The sequence below is a fragment of the Phoca vitulina genome, unplaced genomic scaffold (assembly GCF_004348235.1).
Source record: "Phoca vitulina isolate PV1807 unplaced genomic scaffold, GSC_HSeal_1.0 scaffold56, whole genome shotgun sequence".
Classification (NCBI taxonomy): domain Eukaryota; kingdom Metazoa; phylum Chordata; class Mammalia; order Carnivora; family Phocidae; genus Phoca; species Phoca vitulina.
In genome coordinates, this window is record NW_022589759.1 from 9,272,320 (window position 1) to 9,292,579 (window position 20,260).

At 42.2% G+C, this 20,260-nt stretch overlaps 1 protein-coding gene across 2 annotated transcripts in view; it reads right to left on the reverse strand.

Moving 5' to 3' along the window:
• Positions 1-20,260, reverse strand: part of WWOX (WW domain containing oxidoreductase) — a 929,603-nt gene that overhangs the window by 670,765 nt on the left and 238,578 nt on the right. For both annotated transcript variants that reach the window (XM_032389774.1, XM_032389775.1), the window contains one exon: positions 18,438-18,526. In XM_032389774.1, the coding sequence (XP_032245665.1) occupies positions 18,438-18,526 (89 nt within the window). The remainder of the gene's footprint in view (positions 1-18,437; positions 18,527-20,260) is intronic.

A 20,260-nucleotide genomic window follows, 5' to 3' on the forward strand; every position in this document is an offset into this window, starting at 1 on the left:
TGCATGAAGAAGTAAGTCTTTTGTACATCAGGAATGAAGGAATTAATGCTCTGAATCAATGCTATTTTCCCAGTGACATTTGGTTTGCAAATCACATTCCGTAGCCATGTTTTACAATTTATTATTACCTAAAATATGGCAAAAGAAGCAGGGGAAAAGTGGATTGGTTCTAGCTGATCCATGAAGACTGAGTTATTTATGCTTTGAGGACAAGACCAGTCCGTTATGATCCAAGCAACCTAAGAACCATACATAATGTCAAACCTGAGCACAGAGAAGGTGCTTCGAGTCTATGAAGAGCAGTAGCAACCATCATGGGATTGAATTACAGTGAGGATTTGTAAACTGAATCATAACATGCTCCAGAAAACGAGACAGACCTTTACAGGCTAAATAAACACCCTGTGGAACATTAACACAATTGTGGCTTTGGGGGATTCCATCTCAGACACAGCAAAAGAATGAGCTAAGTGTAATGTTATGTAAAGGAAAATACTTTTCAATTCCTCCTTGAAACAGAATGTCACACCATCTGGGGCATTTCTCAAGCGAGCTGTGGGAATTCATACTATATGGAAATACTCTGAAATTCAAAAGAAAGGGCCTAAGGACCCAAAGTCCCAAAAACAACTGTTTCTCAGACTTACTAAGTATTAGGTTTTCTTTTTCATCCAGAAAAGGGGGAGGAAAAAATTACTGTAGAATTCCAAGGTGGATCTCTGCTCAGATCGCTAGGGCTGGCTTATTTTGAACTCACGGAGGGCAGCATAAGCTAGAACACAGCCATTCTCTCATACAGCTATCTCCAGCCCAGCGAAGGTTCCAGACTCTCCAGCAGTCCACCAAGACCTCAACTGCCCAAGATGCAGTGTGCACACCAACAATAAAAGTCAAGGGGACTTTAGGTGGTATATGGACAAACTTAAAAAAAAAAAAAAAAATGCTTGTTTATGGTAACATACTGGAAAAAAATAATCAGCCACTCAAACTCACAATGACAATAATGATTAAAGGGAAAGACAGTATCCACCTTGTTTGATAGTGGTAAAAATTAGAGAAAAATGTAAACTGCTTAACATCAGCTGAGAGATGGTATCTAAAACAGACTATTTTTTCTTGGCTGCCTGTTTCCTAGACCTTGGCTACACTTTGGGGACATGCTATCTATCAATAATTCAGAGATATAGAATATGTATATAACTGTCTCCCATATTTATAAAATACCTATACTTGGTTTCCCATGTTCTCACCCGATATCTCTGGTAGGTAAGAGCCTCAATAAATATGCAAGGAAATCAAGCAAATAAAACAAGAGAAATTGGAACACATAAAATCAACATCAGCTTAGGTGGTCAGTGACTGTCTAGCTGTGCTTCTAAAATTTGAAGGATCCACATGTTTTCAGAATTTAAGGACACCATCAAGGATTAACGTAATAATTAACCTAGAGTGGATTCTGCTGTTAAGATAACCCAGCTACACTTTTCTTTTTTTTTTTTTTCCTAAGTTGGACTAAAGAAAATAATCCAAACCAATCAGCAGGAATAGAGCAGAGCACTGGCTGCATCCCAGGAGACCACCAGGAATTTTTCATTTCATGCACCATTTACAACTTCTTATAGTGAATTCCAGAACATCAGTACATACACTTAACAGAAAATAGAAATACTCTTGTTTTTGTTATTTCCTTAAATTTTTGCCTCATGTCCATTACCTTGATTATATTTTCCCATCCTATCATATACCGGCCCAGCAGCAAAATCTCAACCTCACTGATTCTGAATGGGGCAAGATGTACAACAGGAAAATACCTACATCTCTTGCCAAAGGGGCATTCTAGGAAAAATGCATCAATTTGGTAATTACGCCACTAAGAGCACTTAATCCAAATAACATGATATCTCAAATGCAGGTCTGACCCTTTGGTGTTAATGGTCCACTTGTTTCCAAGTTTCACTCCTGCCTTTGCATTCAGTACTTTATTGCCCTGTGTTCTGGCTCCCTGGGAATATTTAATAAATTGGACAATCAATGATAAGCACAATAAGGATGGAAGAGTGGGAAAGGTAAGGATAAATTCAACCACACTCTTAAGCCAGTAACTTCACTTGAACGTAGCTCCTACAGATTGAGAAAATGCAGATGAACCAGAGTCTCTCTTGGCAAATTCCCATTTGCTCATCTGACAAATGAATGATGGTCATGTCCTACAGAAATTCACTCGTGATATGAAAGAAGTTTTGGGAGGCCAAACTGGAGTTCAATAAACGCCACAAGGGAACTCAGAGAATGTGAATATTATTCATATGAATTCGGGAATGGAAGAAGCTGGTGGACGGGGAGGCAGGGGCTGGGATTATTTAGAAGAGGGAGCTGGTTACTTTCTCCATGATGCTCAGTTTTCTCGGACACAAAAAGGAGAAAGTCACAACAGTGGGCTAGAAATCCCTGAAGGGCTGAGCGTGTCTCTGAAGTCACCCTTGTGCTCCCACAGCCAGCGCCATGCCCGAGATGCAACAGAAGTTTGGAATTACGGAATGCTTGAGAATCAAATAAGATCGTGCTGGTGACAGAGGTCTGCATCCTTGCTCACATGACTCAAGCACGGCATGCACACAGTCAGTACTTGGGTTTTAAGCCACGGAGCCTCTCTCTGTGTCAGCTTCATCCCAATGCAGTCATTTATGCACCACCTGCCTACTTTTTGTCAAATGTAAGGACCACCTATATTCACTTAAAAAAAAAAAAATGTACTGGAAACCAACACATCTGTATTTCTCAGTCTTGTCCTTTGCAAAAACAGCTGCTGAGTAGAGTTGCTGCTCTGGTTTTAGTTTTTAAAAATTAGTATGTGTTAAGATAAACAGAATATTTGCCTGTGTCCATCTTATACATAAACAGCGATGTGAGAACTTTGGGAGACTGCTCGATGGCTCACAGAGCTCGTGCAATTTGGCTGCCTAGCAGCGGGAGTAATTAAATGAACAGTGCATGTGGCCTTAGAAAACACATCCATTACAAAGAAATCAGAATTCTCCAGGACACCTGAGTGAAGGACTAGAGCCAGCAGTAAATTATTTGGCCATCCCTACTAAGAACACATTTGCCCTCACAACTAAAAACAATGCCTTCTCTCTTTGACTACGATTTCCTTGTGGGGGTAGGGGGTGTCCTTATATCCATACCAAGCAGAGTGTAGTACAGGACCCTGCTTATAGGGGATTCCTGGCATTTGTCGACAAGGTTAAAATAATACCTGGGCATCTTCTGTAAGTAAAATGCATCCCTCCAAGCATTCTATTCTGTTGACAAGTAGGGAATATAAAGTCAATGAAGAAATAACTTGCCTTTCTGAAAACAAATTAGCATTCCTTCAAATTAAAATTACATTTTATGGCCATAAAGTAATATTAAGCATTACAAGTCATTATTTATAAACTTCTGCAATACCAACCTGTTAAATAAATTCTGCTAAATTCTGCTAAAAAATCTTGGGAACATTCATTTTTTAATATATTTATAGAACAGCTGTCTAAGTAGCAGATGATGATTTCATTACCATTATGCAAAAGAGCTTATTGAAAATATACCTTATATGGTCACAGTGAAGGGAGGGGGTTTTAATGTAAGATGGCAGAGGTGAACTTACATGGACATCAGGGGAAAAAAACTTAGTTGGGGAATGTGTTTAAGTGCATGGTCAAGTTACTCAAACAATAAAACATCTCATGCATTTTGTACATTCCCTTGCCAATGAGGACTCCTGCCTCTGTTTTGCCTAGAGATATATGGAGCTGTAATCGAGTTCAGAAAGCCCCTGACAGCCATGTGCTGCCATTCAGACCTGCAAGATTCCATATTATGATAAAAATTAATGTACTCTGACATCCTCTGGGACTCCCTGGGCCCTGGGAATAGCTAATGAAGAAATACAACCTTGCTGGAGAACAGCACACAGCTCTGGAGTTAAGGATTAATTCAGATGTGGTAGCAGTGTGGCCCCTCTGTCATCAGCTGTAAAGCAACCAGACCCCAGTGCCAAAGGGAGTCAGCCATGATTGGTCAGAATTATTCCCTGGGTCAGGAGAGGTCAAATAAACAAGAAGCTTTACAAAATAATTGAGCCCAAGCTGGAGGCAGCCTGTCACTTTGTGAGAGTGGCTCTCTTCTTAAACCAAAAAAAAGGGTAACTGCAACATCTGGTGTCTCATATTGGCTGTGATCCTGGACTTGAAGGCTTCTTCCCAGGAGACATGCTTCCTAGGTGATTACAAGACCACTGGGCGAGTCCCTCAAGAGGGACTCAGAAAGGGTCTTGGTGTTGAGCGTGGGAGGAATACTGGTCCCCAGAGACTTGTTTCACTGTCCCCACCAGCCTACCACCCAACACCTTTAACCTCCAAGTATCATGATTTCCCCCAAGAAGGCAAGGCACTGGGAATAACGTTCATGGCAGCATTATTCATAATAGCCAAAAAGTGGAAATAAGCCCAATGTCCACCAACTGATGCATGGATCAACAAAATGTGGTCTACCTGTCTAACAGAATATTATTTAGCAATGCTATAAAAAGCAATGAAGTGGTGATCATGCTATGACATGGATGAACCTTGAGAACATTATACAAAGTGAAAGAAGCCAGTTGCAAACGACGACGTATTGCATGATTCCACTGACATGGAATGTCCAGAAGAGGCAAATCGGCCGACAGAAAAGTTAGCTGTTGCCTAGGGCTACAGTGGTGGAGGGAGGTGGGAAATGACTGCTAAAGAGCACAGGCATGGTTTTCTTTTTAGAGTGATTAAAATGTTCTGGAATTATTGGTAATGGCTGTACAATTCAGTGGATAGAATAAGAACTACTGAGCTGTACACTTTAAAATGATCAATTTTATGGTATACAAATTATATCTCAATTACAAAAAATCCCAGGGTTCGGAGAAACCTACCCTGACATTCTCAGAATGAGTTAGGTGGCCTCCAGCTGGGCTCCTTCCCCTCCCCCAGTTGGGGCAGCTGTGGCTTAACCACTCTCCAGACCCCGTCCACCTTTATCCTCATATTTCCACTGTGAACAGAAAATGAGACTAACTCAAGATATAGCAAGTTCAATGAAAATAAGGTTATGTGTGTTTTTTTTAATTAATAGGTTACACAAAGCTACATCACTTAAGTTTGTGACATTATTTCAACCTATTATTGGAATCTTAACATGTCAGACTGAATTTATTTCTAACAACTAAATGTTGGCCATTTTTTTTAAGATTTTATGTATTTATTGGACAGAGAGAGAAAGAGCGAGCAGAAGCAGGGGGAGTGGCAGGCAGAGGCAGAGGGAGAAGCAGGCTCCCCACAGAGCAGGGGGAGCCCGATGTGGGACTCGATCCCAGGACTCCGGGATCATGACCTGAGCCAAAGGCAGGCGCTTAACCAACTGAGCCACACAGGGGCCCCAGCCATTTTTTTAAAAGATTAGGTTGAAATTTTCACTTTTTTTTTCTTTCTTTGACATATTTCATGACATAGTCCCTGAATTTTCTACAAACTACGGCATTATTTTGCATTTTTTAAGACTGATTAAATAAGTTTACTTATATGCAATGCATTCCTGTAAAGCACTTAAAATTTAAGTTATAGAAATATGTTTGATGACATAAAAAATGCCCATGTAAGAGAATATATGTCACATAACCCCTTCCCACCCACTAGGGTGGCTACAATAAAAAAAAAATGGCTTTAATTTAAAAAGAAAAAGAATGGGGGGCCTGGGTGGCTCAGTCGGTTAAGCATCTGCCTTTGGCTCAGGTCATAATCTCAGGATCCTGGGATCAAGCCCCGCATCAGGCTCCCTGCTCAGTGGGGAGTCTGCTTCTCCCTCTTCCTCTGCCTGCTATTCTCCCTGCTTGTGCGTGCTCTCTCTCTGTCAAATAAATAAATAAAATCTTAAAAAAAAAAAAAAAAAAAAAAGAACACTAACAAATGTTGACGAAGTTGTGGAGAACCTGGAACCCTCGGACACTGCTGGGAGGAACGTAAAATGGTGTAGCAGCTGCGGGAAAGTTTGACGGTTCCTCAAAAAGTTAAACATAAAGTCATCACCTGACCCCGCAATTCCACTTCTGGGCATATACCCAAGAGAAATGACAATATGCATCCACACAGAACTCTGTACACAAATGTTCACACAAGCATTATTCTTAACAGCCCAAAAGCATAAATGGCCCAAATGTTGATCAAGATGATGAATGAATATAGCAAGTATGATATCAATACAATGGAATCTTATTTAGCACTAAGAAAGACTGGAATACCAATACATGTGGAACATGGCTGAATCTTGAAAACATTATGCTAAGAGAAAGAAGCCAGACACGAAAGGCCACAAATCCAGAGACAGAGACAGGAAGTAGATTACTGGTTGCCGGGGAGGTGCTGGGAGTGGGGAGGAACTGGGGAGGAACTGGAGAGTAACAGCTAATGGGTAAGGGGGTTCGTTTAGGATGATGAAAATGTTCTGGAATTCAATCGTGGTAATGGTTGGACAACCTGGTGAATATACTAAAAACCAATGAAGTGAACACCTTAAAGTGGTGAATTTCATGATATATGAATTATCTCTCAATAAAAAATGAAGAAAGAATTTTTTTTCTTTTTAAGAATCTACGAACACAGAATAAAAATGGGTACATCAAACTGTTAACATGGATTGTCTTGGATGGTGGAATTATGGTTAACTTGTGCTTTATTCTGTATGTTTCCCCATAATTTCAAAAATGTTCCATAAGACTTATATAGTGCTTTTAAAATCTACAAAAAAAAAAAAAAAAAAGAGAGAGAGAGAGAGAGAGTGGTACATTTAAAAGAAAAAGTTACCACCATATCCTCTGTGTGGAACACCCTTTCCAGAGAAGCAGTATGGCCGCATTCAGGGAATAAAGTTCGACTGTCCAGGGGTCTGGTCTCAGCACTGCATTTTCTGAGCAGTTACATAAAACACAGAAAGCACAAGACAGGACCTGGGAGGAACAAATGTGTGTGGTGAGGAGAAGAGCCACCTTCACTAACTTAAAACCTCAAACCCGGGCATCATCTATCAAATCCCTCTCATAAAGGGGCACATCCCCTGGGGTGGACCTCCGCCCCTGACCCCTGGCTTCCTTACTCTGAGGTCCAGGAGCCTCCCTGCAGGTGCCCCACCTCCCTGAGCTTGCTGCACTGGGCTGTGAAGCAGGCGAGAGCGGGCATAGGTGCCTTTTACCGCTCTTCTCCAGACATGGATACACCCTTGACATATAAACACTATCGCTTTTAAACCTCAGAATGCAGAGCTCTGACCCTCCATTATACTCCATTTCACGGATGAGGAAACCTAGGGTCAGAGAAGCAAAGTAACTTGCTCAGAGTGCTAAGCTGTCAAGACAGGATTTGAACCTGCGCTGGTCTGACACTACAGTTGATGGTGGTCTGTCAGAGATCTCTGTCAATGCTCTGAGCTATGTTAGGGGAGGGGATGACAGCAGAAGGGGTGAAGCAATTATCCCTGCAGAACTCCAGGCGGGCAAAAAATAACTAAGACTCCAGACCCAGTTGTTAGGAGGGCGGTGCTCAGTGCCCCACCCACGGCAGCTCTTGAGAACCACCTGGCAAGCTTCTGAAAGTCCAAATGCCCAGGGGACATCCCAGACATGATGAAATCAGAATGGGAGTAGCAGCCAGGCATCAGCATTTTTAAACAACCGAGCTGAGAACCACTGTGACAGTCCCTTGGGAATTTGGGAGTTCTGATGTGGGAAACTGAAAGACCTCTTTCTTTTTAGGCGGCAAACATTTTGCCCAGATCTGCTTCCCAAAGCTACATCGTTTGTCAACTTTGCCACTACTTGTACTTCTCAAGACAACCATAAACCTTTTCTTCTGTTTTTGGTTATCAATTATTGCATAATGTCAGCTAAAATATCTACTTGATTACGAGTTGGTGACTGAACCTTAACAGCAGAAGCTTTTTAAGGGCAAAATAAGAACTCTGCCACTAATGGAGAGGGTCAATTTATATTTCCTGGATGACAAGGGATTGGGTAGATTTGTACGAAATGAAGAAAACAAAGGACTCACAACATTAAAAACACAGCACAGTGACAAGTAGTTCAACTGAAAATATAATCTTCCTTGGGGATTTTCAGCAGGCTGCCACAGTGTAGCACCGCTGATTTATTTCAAATGTATATTTGAGTTTTTAGGCTGACAAGAATTAGCTTCTTGACAACGTACTGGGGAAAAGAGATGGTTCCTGCATTATTAAAATGTGATTTCGGTGTGGTTTAAGCACAAGTCCCCAACATGTCAATTATGTAAAAGGAGAATTCCAACGTGACAATGGGAATGGTTGGAAAGTGCAAGGAGAAAAACCAAGCTGGAGTCACGAGCCAAGATGGGACATAAAATTCTCAACCACAGACACTGAAATGCTCTTCCCGAGTCTTACATAAACCAGAGCTCTCTGAGGGTAATCACAGACTTGCTGCGTCGATGACTAGGGGGGTGGTCTCAGTGTGGGCCAAAGAAAAGGCCTGGCGGAGCCCAGAGGGGTCGATCCCTGTCCACGCCAAGTGACGCCAGCGTAGCTCGGCCACGTGGTCTACGCCACTCCAGCAAAGTCCTGGCTCCTAACAGGCAAAGGTGTCCATGGTTTCCTAGAAGGGAACTTTTATGGGGTGTTTTGCCTGAAATAACTACTATACATAAGATTACTTTAAAATTTGTTTCCCAAGATCTTTAAATGCATAACCTCTATACCACCCATGGAAGTATCAGTTCAAGAATCGTAAACGGCTGAGAATCAGCACATTAAAAGCAAAGTTCGGGTCACCAAATGAAACTGTGTGTTTCTGTTTTTGTCCTTCTGTCCTCCCTCCCATCCATTACCCACCCACCCATCCCATCCATCCACTTCCGTGAGCTTATTATAAGGCAGTATTCATAATAATTGCAAAGGATGATGATAATGATAGCAACAACCATGGTGATACAGCTAAAATTTATTAAGTGTTTATTAGGTATCAGGTAGGTACTATGTTTTAGAAACATTATGTTATTTAATCCTCTCAACCACCCACGATGGTATTATCATGATCTCCCACTTTCACTGATGAAGAAACTTAAGATCAGAGAGGTGAAGGAATTTGCTAAGGTCCCCATGTTAGTAAGGTAAGGAACAGAGATCCAGAGCTAAAACAAAGACGAATTAGCCAAGGTCGCTGCTTCTATGGGGCTCAGCCTAACGAAGAAAAATCAATATAGAAAAAAAGCATCCTCAAAATATTCAAGCGTGATGGTTGGGTGTGTTGTCGACACTCCACAAAGTGACTTGTCAATTCAACCATGAAGGGGAGAGGAGGGAACATGGAGGCTCTGTAGAGAATGGGACCAAGTCATCCCGTGAGCAGGTGGTGGACTGGTAGGAGGGAAGCGGCACAGGTCAGGAGTACAGGCCCAGAACCAGGAGGCAGAACTTCTAAGGATGTCGGTAAGCACAGTATAGAGACACAGGGCCGGGAGGACACAACTGTAAACGAAGGTGCAGAAGGGGCCAGACCCCAGAGGACTTGGGGGGCCACGCCAGCAGATGCAGCCTTTACAGTTCAGGTCGCAAGACACCACCAAAAGGTTCTTCCACAGGACAGTGTCAGGGCTGGGTTTGGGTTCGAGAGTTATCACTGGGGCAGTTCAGATGCATAAATAGTAAAATGACCCTTTGGTCTTCTTCTGTCTACCTGATCAGCATCATTATGAGGACAAGTAGGAAGTAAGAGGAAATGAACACTGACATTTGGAGTAAATGTGCAAAGACAATTGCAAACAAGAGTAAAGAGTTGCCATTTCTTTTTTTTTTTTTTTTAAGATTTTTTATTTATTCATTTGAGAGAGATAGAGAGAGAGCACAAGAGGGAGAGAGGCAGAGGGAGAGGGAGAAGCAGGCTCCCCGCCGAGCCAGGAGCCCGATGTGGGGCTCGAACCCAGGACCCCGGGATCATGACCTGAGCCGAAGGTAGACACTTAACCATCTGAGCCACCCAGGCGCCCCAATAGTTGCCATTTCTGCTTAAACTGACTCCACAGAGAGACACTTCTATATATTTGGTGGAAAACAGTCTGAGTTCCTTAACTGAGGGGAGGAGCCTCTCTTCCATTGGGTTTGTTTAACCTCCTTTCCACATATTTCAGCAAAACAATTTGCTCTTGGTGATAGAAAATTGGCTGGAAGGAGCATCTCCTTCAACCTTGAAGTGACCTTAATAATTGTCCCAGTAGGCAGGCGTTGTCATCCATCCTATTAATGGGACAAATTGCCTTCGGAAGCAATGCGTCCTACATGATGCATTTCCCAAATGAGACAGATCTTTCTGGTTCTCCAGACTACTGTCTAAGCTGAGCTCAGTGGCAGCACACATTTTTGGACCAAGTTCTAGTTTTACTATCTAGTAGCTAGCATGACCTTGATCTAGGTCCTTAATCTCTTTAAGCCTCAATATCTTGATCTAGGAAATGTGGCTGATCACCGCATTAGCATGAACCATAAGACACTGCCATTCGTCTACCATTTTTGACCTACCCTCTGGGTCCTAGTGAGGATAAAATGGGATGACATATAAGTGCTTAGCTGTGCTTGACACATAATAAATAGGTGATAAATATGAGCAATTACTGTCATCAGCAGCATTACATGGTTCCAAGCCCCAATTAGGACTTCAGTGTCTTCATTATTTAAATAATACTTAGTTGTCTTAGTTGACCTGCTTTCCCATATGGTGGTATTTCCAAACCTCAGCACAGCACACTGTTCTCCTCAAATTCTTATCTCTTCTCCCAGCCTCTAAGTATCAAAGAGTACTGCAGAGTATCTGCAGAGAGCTGAAATTAACCAAGCACACAAACATTGGCCTTACTTACATATCTTGACCAGGCCTAACATAATCCATTTTCTAAGAAAAAAAGCCATGTATTTCTCATAATAAGACAAGATGCTATTAACATGAGTTACATTTCAAGAGAGTGGATTCTGGTCCAAGGCTTAGCAAACCACAAATCCCAGACCAAATCCCAACTCCAACCTACTTCCTGTTTTTATAAATAAAGTTTTATTGGAACACAGAAACACCCAGTCATTTACAAGTTCTCAGTGGCTACTTTCGAATTACAAAGGCCTCACCCAACAATCAAGATGCACTCAACACTAGCTGCTACAGAGACCATCTGGCTCATAAAGGCAAAAATATTTATATATTTATATATGTACCTGATTCTTTATGGAAAAACTTTGCTGACTTGTACCCTAGTCCAGTGATTTAAGTGGTCATTGCTGAGCACAGCAATAAAATTAATATTACTTGCTAGAGCCATGGGTTTTGTATACATTGGTGGGATGGTGAGTGTAGGAGGAGGGGGCCACAGAGTAATTGTATCTGTCCTCCAAAGCTGGGTTTTTATTTTTCCTGGAAGGGAAGATTTTTTGTGTGTCTTCAATTAACGTACATCACTTTGATGTCATGAAACATGATACTGACGGCTGAACAGAGAATTCTGTTGGGAAATCAAAACTGTTTATTTTGCAAACATCGTTGTGGTTAATTCGAACACAGTTTTGTGTATTCCTTAGCTGTGATGACTTTTGATGATGCCAAAAGGCTCACTGAATTTTTTTTCTGACAAATTTAATTGCACCGTGGCCTCTAATTAATGTAATAAATATTCTTCTCCACTAAGGATATGTTTTTGAAGATAGTCATCATGGAAAGCGATCAAAAAATCTTAAGCCTCAGGACTATTTTAAGAGGGAGATAAGGCGCGGGAGAAGTGAGATGGCAAATGGTTTACTGCCGGTGTCTAGCCCAGTTCCAGGCACCATTGTAAGCACTGAATAAATAATGAAGTAAGGGGGGAAAATGAAAAAAATACACAGAAAAGGAGGGGAGAAAAGGCAGATGAGGTACTTTGGTGCCCCAAAACACACAGGCTAATTATTTTCAGTATGTGCCACTATACCTTCCCAATGTACCTGTATATTCAAAGCAGTATGTTCTTACAGCAACACTAATCATCTGGAAAAAGTGCCTAAAGCCAAGGGAAACAGATGTAGCAATAGCAAAGAAAATAGAGTCTAGCCATTTACTCTGAAAGGGAACTGCAAAGCATCCCTCAAATCAAGGGCTTTGTAAAGAGTAACAAGGAGCAGGGGGAAAATACTCAGTAGAGTAAGGAGTACTCTGAGATCCTCAGTGGAGCATCACTATAGCGACGATCATTTCTGCTTGGCTCTTGTGATGCTTCTAGCTTGTGGGCAATGTAAAGCTCATTTTCCCTCTGCTGTTGATTGCCAGGAATCTCAAAGCTCATTCTTAGGTCCAATGTTTAAGGATTGTAAAAGTCCTTATGAAAGCCACACTTCCACTAGGACCACATCTTACAAGTCCAATTCATCCCCTTTTCCTATTCAAGTAGATTTCTTATTTCTATTTTATCATACTGTATGTATTCTTAAAAACCTCTCAGATCATTTTAGGATCAAGATAAGAAAAATACATGTTAATAATACTCATAGGCACAGTGCACTGAGATGTCCCTGGTTATTCCATGCATTATGGTGCTCCTCTCCAAAACCATAAAAAAATGTCTGTGATAATCTACTTCACATAGATCTGGAAAGCAAGGCACAGAGATGCCCATAGTTTGCCCAAAGCCACACAGCTAGTAAGGTAGCAGAGCTGGGATTTAAATCTAAGTACTGTTGAGCCACAAAACTCTATTCTTTCCACACCAGGGGCTGGCACACTATGGCCCTTGTGCAAATCCAGCCCATCTCTTCTTCTAAATAAAGTTTTATTAGAACACAGTCATGTTCACCCATGTCCATGGCTGCTTTCACGCTACAAAGGCAGAGCTGAGTAATTGCAACAGAGATCTTAGGGCCTAAAAAGTCTAAAATATTTATTCTCTGGCCCTTTAAAAAAAGTTTGCTGACCCCTGCATTACACTATACTACTTTGAGTCACTATTTTTGTTTAATAAGAAATGACAGTATGTAAAATGTTTTTGAAATTTTTAAAAAGAATTATATTAAAAGATGCCTAAAGAATTAAATTTCAGAGAGAAGAAATTTATTTACATGGGAATCGTTCTTCCGTGATATTTCTAGATATATTAAATGTTTCACAATATAATTTTTCAATACCCTAACATGGAAAATGTATGGGATGGGGAAAAATTGTAGACTTTTTAAATTTTTCCCTAAAAAGTCATAATTAAGATCTAGATTTAGAGATTTCATTACAGTTAAAATCTGCCTCTCCTTTTCTCTTTTCTTTTAGTTCATACTGTGTAGGAAAGCAAAGCAATATGATCCTTTGCTAGGCAAACCAGAAATGGATTTCTAATGTTGAGCAAAGAGTAATGCAGATATGTTGGCTAAAACATTATTCTTAAAATTAAACTGAGAAGAAAAAGAAAGATTAAGCTGTAATTTACACATCGGTCTTCAGGGTAATTTATCCCTCAAAATGTAGAATTTATTTATAATTTATGGCACACCCACTTCCATAGAAGGATTTGAGACAGCAAAATTTGGAATAAGGATCCAAGAATATTATATCTGGGGTTAGTAGATTCAAGTTCTGAAAGTAATTTAGTGAAAAGTAAAAATAAATAACTTTGTTAAAGATTGTCCCCCTCAAATGTTTAAAAAATAAAGAAAACTGTTCTCTTAGCATTTTTTTAAAACATCAGTATTCTATATTATTTCCTAAATGAAACAAAGTCTAATTTCCTTAAATTATACTAGAGACAAAAAGTTGAGAAGGCAAAGTAGAAACCCATGATCAAAAATGAAGTTCTAGAAACCATCAGAATTGTATATATTATTTTAATATGAACTGAGTATCGATTTCAATTAATTTCCAGAACAAATCAAAATCCTTGGTCAACACTCTTAAGAGTTGATTGGTACCTGGGATCCAAGCCAAGAGTTTCCTGTGTTAAGTGCCATTACCAATTTTCAAAACTCCAGGATTGGAATCCAGGTGTCCATTATTTCAGGAATATCCAGAACTCAAACTTTGTAATATCTTCCGAAAAAAGGAAAAATATCTACAGAGCTTCTGGTTCTAGTAACTGTCAAACTATTCCAGGCCCTGCTCAAAATATGCATGTTTCAGTGAGCTAAGCAGCTAGAAACTAGGAATGAAAATGTACAAAAGCACCCCAAACAACAGACTATGGTTGCAGAGCGCGTTAGCAAAAATGTCAATATTTGGTCTGAATGATTAGTAAAGGTCCCAGCTCCTCATATTCTGATGGATGCCTCCGCCCGCCAGGCAGTGTGGGGTCTGGCTGCTGTCCGGGATTGCAGTTTAAACAAAATTTCCTTCAAAATTCAGTTTGGTTGGGACTTACCACAGGCTTGGGCTTGGAACTTTCCAGTAATGCCCAACATAACTCGACCTGAGACACACTGGCCGACCACTACCACCACTAACTCTGGGGAGAACTGCCTGGAAGCAGGCAGAGGACTCCTGGCCTGACCACCCAGAAGAGTGCGAGGAGAAGAGCAGAATGAATGAATGCATGAGGAAGTGGGCAGAGGAATGGAGCAGTCCGGGTGTGCCACGCCCAGGAAAGCTGGTGTTGGCAAGCAGCCACGCATGTCTTCTTGATGGCAGACTACACCACCACCCATGCAGCACTCTTGCCCAAGAATTAAATGGGCATTGGACCAAGCTCTAGACTTAGCTACACTTCACAAGAAATTCAGGAGACAAGAGAACAAAAGAACATGTTCAGTGGCACCACGGGGATGCAGTTCCTGAAGTATAGGATAGAGAAAACTCTCGAGGGCAACCGTGTCAACAAGTAAGCTGCATTAATTAAAAAAAAAAAAAATTGAGGGGAAACCTACAGATTAAAGCACATATATTGTGTTTGAACAAGCAACTGATTTAAACAAACTGAAAGACAGCATGGAAATGTTTGTTTTTAATGGTGTTAAGCTGCTAGATTGTGGAGCAACTACCTCCACAGGTCCATCCCAGTCCAGGAATCCATGCTGAAATGTGGGACCGAAGTGTGAGATGTAGCAAGAAGAGCGGTTATGGATTCAGACTGGATTGTTCTGGATTCAGACACAATTGGGTTCAAACTGGGAATCCACCACTGGCTAAAGTTGGAAAAGCAATTTAGCCTCTCTGTGAAAGACTGGAGCCTTTCAATTTGTAAACTAGAGAGAAAAATGACTAATGCCTAGGGTGGCTGTAAGAAATTAAAGAGAGAATTCACTTATAAATGCTGAGCACCCTGCCTTGCACAGAATAAAAAGCAAGCTGGCTAGCAGCTTTTATTTTGTTTAATCATTATTAGCGGCACTCATTCTAAAATAGCCTCCCACCCACCACCTCCTCCCCAGCCTGGAAAAAAGAAGATATCCCAGAGTAGGCTGAATGTACATCTCCTCCTGCTAGAAGGCAGATGGGAGGGTAGCTCTACGACAGGCTGCCCCTTCCAGCAGGGTTTGCATCTAGCATCTGTTTCTACCTTTCTCTGTGTCGGGCTACACGACACGTCGCCTCTCCCAGTGCAGGGAGGTACACATGAGCCGGAGCACAAACCGGGCGGAAATACACACAGGAGCGAGGAGGCTGACAATACTTCTGACGTGCTCACAGGCTTTAAAACAGAACAGTAAATGGGGGTGTCCACATGGAATTTCAATGTGAGGGTTTTTCCTCTCCTTGGTCCAACAGCACAAAAGGAGATTGGTTCTGAACTGGCAGGCTTTCTTTCATTTGTCATTATGTTTTACACACAAGCAAATTTTCATGTCTGAAGATGGAAGGTGATGAGAAGCAGGAGGCTACACGTGGTTTTTGGCAGCCCAGCCACCTGCACTTAAATTCACTTCTGACAGTGCTCAGAATCTAAAGACCCGTAAGTACTAAACTGTCATCTGCCTATCCAGGAGAGATTTCACTTTGGCAGTATTTCAAGAGTAAAATCACTCACTTTTTTATGCATATTTTTGCCACCACAATATTTCTCTAAGCCGTGTAAAAGACTGGATCTCGAGAGACATATAAAAAGAGGTTTGTGGTACAGGGTTTTGCTAAAAGGAAAAACGCCTTCGTTTCTGAACATAGAAGTACAAAAATTCAGTCATTTGCTAAAATCTAGGATTAGGGCAAAATGGGTGATAGCTTTCTCCAAGAGTTTGAGGTTGGTGATTACAAAAGGCAGTTGAATTTGGTAATTTCTGAACTACTTGAACTAACGGTCCTGCTATGACTTGGAAGATGGTCCTGTTATGTAACAGTTGGCGCGCCTCAGCCATACTGCTGCTCCCAGCACGGGCTGACCCAGGGACCGGAGGAAGCACAGAGAGGACGCACCGTTGTCAGGGAGAGCGTGACAGTCAGAACTGGAGGGAAGTCCCAAGGCTGCTCCCAGTCTGCCAAGTGACCCTGCCAGAGTCACTCACTGTCTCTGATCTCAGTTTCCACTGCATTTCTAGTGAGAGACAGGGCCGCATGGTGGGTGAGCAGGAGGCCTGGAGGGACTACCGTGGAGGCTCTCAGGCCCCCCACCCCCTGCTTCCCACCTGTGGGCCCTCAGATAACCCACCTTCCCCTTCTAGTCTTGCTCTCCTCATCTGTATAACAGAATAAGAAATAGCAGCAAATCAGAAAATGCACGCAAAGGGTTCTCAGTGTGTGGCCCGTAACAAGCACAGGATAAATGAACTGCTACCGCTCACTGCTGCTATTATTATTATTATTACTATCCTTCCAAACAACCCCAAAAGCAGTAGGTCGAGGAGTCAGCCCTGAGCAATAAAAGTGCTTGCTGGCCCCTGAGATTATAGCTTCTAGTCTGAGGGGAAGTGGGTTTCCAGGGGACACCACTCTCTTCCCAGAGCCCAGAAGAGGGGCTGGGGCTTTGGAGGCACTCACCGAATGTGTGTGAAGTGAATGAGCAAGTGGATAAATGAGCAATGCAGTTATACACAAGCAAATGTCTTCAAAGCTATTGCTCTACCCTGAACTGACCTTCTCTGGGAGCTCCGGAAGGGGCTGGCAGCCACCAACTGGCAGACGCCATGGAGAGCACACACAGCAGGCTCGCCCAGGTCTGCTGGCTCACTACGGACATGACCCGACTGTTTGGTGAGTTCACGGCCTGCATTTACGGGGACAGTGCAACTCCACTCAAGACTCTGACTTTGTATTTCAACCTCAAGGACTCAGGCCACTTGCTTAAAGGCTTTAGAGAACAGACTTCCTTGCAGCGTAAAAGAGCAGAGTGAGACACTGAGGCAGACTCAAGAGGCGCTGGCCACCGGCCAGCACTGCAGACTCAGATCTACATAGTACTTTCTGAATATCTGGTTTAAATGCCTCCCCATACATCCGTCATCTGCTAGGAGAACTATAAAACCAACACTCCCAGCATAGCCTAACCCCAAGACAACCTGTCATTTATCAGCATTCTCCCAAATTCCGTCATTCTGGTGCCACTTCTAAAACTATCTTATCCTTGGCACCACCTGTACTGTTATTAACTTAATCCTCGTGTTTAAATCAATTCACTAAAAAAAAAAAAAAAAAAATTAAATGCAGTTATTTTTTTAAATGAAATTTAAACTGCTATGTTAAATGAGAAACCCGTATTGCTTGCCCTCAATATGAGGGAACCATAAAAATAAACACTTGGAAACAAAATATTGTAATTAAAATGGAGCTAGCGACCATTGCTTTTCCCCAGCTCCGGTCTGAGGTCTGCTCTCTCTCTCTGTTAGAAAGGGAGATGGCATGTGATGGCATAAACACTTGCCAGCCCCTAGCAAAGGCTTCCTCCTTCGGGCATTTTGAAAAACCAAAAGAGAAGGAAAGAATAACTGTCTCACAACGTGGGTCTATGTTTTGGAGCCATGTTCACACATAACATAAAATCATTGCAGACGTGGAAACGGTAGAACCTCCTCATGCTCTGATTCTCGGCCCCCTTGGAGAACTGGATAAGTAAGGCTACTCATTCCTGGTCACAATTAAAATATGCTTTTCCTTGATTCTGAGATGCACTGCAAAAATGTGAGTAATCAGGATGCATCCTACAGATGCATCAGCTCGCTTTTATTAGCCACTCTTACTAGTGCTTGAATAGTGTCTTTCCTTTTTTATTGGGGGAGCTGTTATTAGATTGATGACACATCTCATAATGAGGGTGACTCAAGAAGTCAAGAAAATATGGTATACCTTAACGGGGCCAACATAAATGAGCCTGCTGTTGGACACCAGGACAACACAACAGCCTCGCATTTGTGTTCTCCCAATTGTGTTCATCTGATAAAGACATTACAATAGCAAGATATTATGATCTATAACCCTCCACTGGAACACTCACACATTCTTGGCCTTGAACGCTTGAGCAAAATGTTGCACGCTACGGAGCAGAGCGAGGTCCAGGGTCATTGCTTCTACCTTGGCTTTGTGCTGGAACGAGAGAAAATAAAAAGAAATGATAAATAACAGCAAGTTTAGTTCATGGTATCAAGTTACAGTAAATGTGTTATGGAACATGTCGGAATTCCCCTGTTTAATATTAGACGCCCAGAGAGAATATAAATCATTGGAATGAATGGAAGAACAGGGCTTTTACTGCCAAGTTTGGGAGGATGTGAGACTGGGAATCTACTAAAACCACAGGCTGGGGTTGCGCTGTCTCACTCAGCGCACAGAGAAGGCTCCAAAGGGTCTTCAGGCTCACATATCTCCTCTCAATCTGCGTCCTAAAAAAAAAAACCCGTAAAAATAGGGGAATGCCAGGACAAAGCCTGGCTCTTGCAAGAATTCAGTAGATGATATTTTCATCTCAAAAGCTGCCATCCAGGTTCTGAAATGATTCCACTGAGCCTGTGTCAAAAATTAAAGATGATTCATTTAGAGAAAGTACAAAAGCAGGCAAAACTCATTTATTCCAATGGACCCTGAGTGACCTAGATCCCAGAGAGACCTCTGGTTTCACAACCCAGAAAACCCTACAGATAGGCGGGGCACACGTAGATAATAAGAATGACTACTGTATGTTCAGGGCTGACCGTGGGCTGGGCGCTTACATGCACCATCTTGTCACATCCCCACAACAACTGAATGCGTTCTACTTTCCCTATTTTACATGTGGTCTCTTGTAAGAGATCCCAGAGCTAAGAAGGGTTGGAGGCAAGGATTCATCACGTCAGTCTGACACCAAAGCCCACGTTCCCTCCTTGACAGAAACTAGAAGGCCAGGAGCATCAGGATTTGAAGCAATCATATTCCATTGGACAGTGTCCTAGCACAATTCTGGAAAGATGAGGGTTGCCTTTCAGACTTGCCCCATCTTTATGGGGCACTCCCGATTTTTAAGTCTGGCTGGCCTGCAGGGTATGCAATTAAATACTATCACTTCTTAGACCTATCTCCTCCAAAGCATGTACAGCCAAGAATGCTGGGGCCACCTGCCTGTTCAGGTAAGGAAAGTCCCAGAAAACAAACGGCGAGCCTGGGAAATGCTACGGTGAGACTGGGAGACAAATGGTATGAAGGGGGATGCAAACGGCACTGCGGAGCACATCCTCCACTTCAGTAGTCTTATTCAGGGAGAGGCCCAAGCTGTGCTGAGATGCTTAGGATATCTGTGGCAGTCTGAATTGGCCGCCTAAGTCCTGGGCTGGAACCCAGGTCCCAAGCCTTGAACAATAAGCATCAGGCAGCTGGGAGGCCAACTGACTTTGGGCCATTTAAGATTTCTGAGCCTCAGTTCCCTCATTTATAAAAGGAAAATATTAAATATCTTCTCACAGACTTGTGAGAATGAGTGTAAAGCACCTAACATCCAGCCTGGAAGAGAGAAGGTATTTAATAAACTTGACTAGAAGTAGGTAAGATATCTAGTGTGCCAAACTCCTTCCGGTCTGCAACAAATGGTGGTTTGGGTGAGCTACAGTGCAGAACGGTGGATGGAATGATATTAATGAAGACCGCATCGGACCAGTTCGCTGTTAGATCCCAGAGGATCCAGGGCATGTTTCCTAACAGAGCCCGGGTTTAGGGAAAGGGGTGTAAGGTGATTAAATGACTACCCCAAACCCTAAAAGGCATATAGGTGGTGAAGGCAAGTTGACCAATGTAGACTGAATTTCCTTGGGTAACAGTGGCAGGTGCGCAAATGTGCCGATTTTGGAAGAA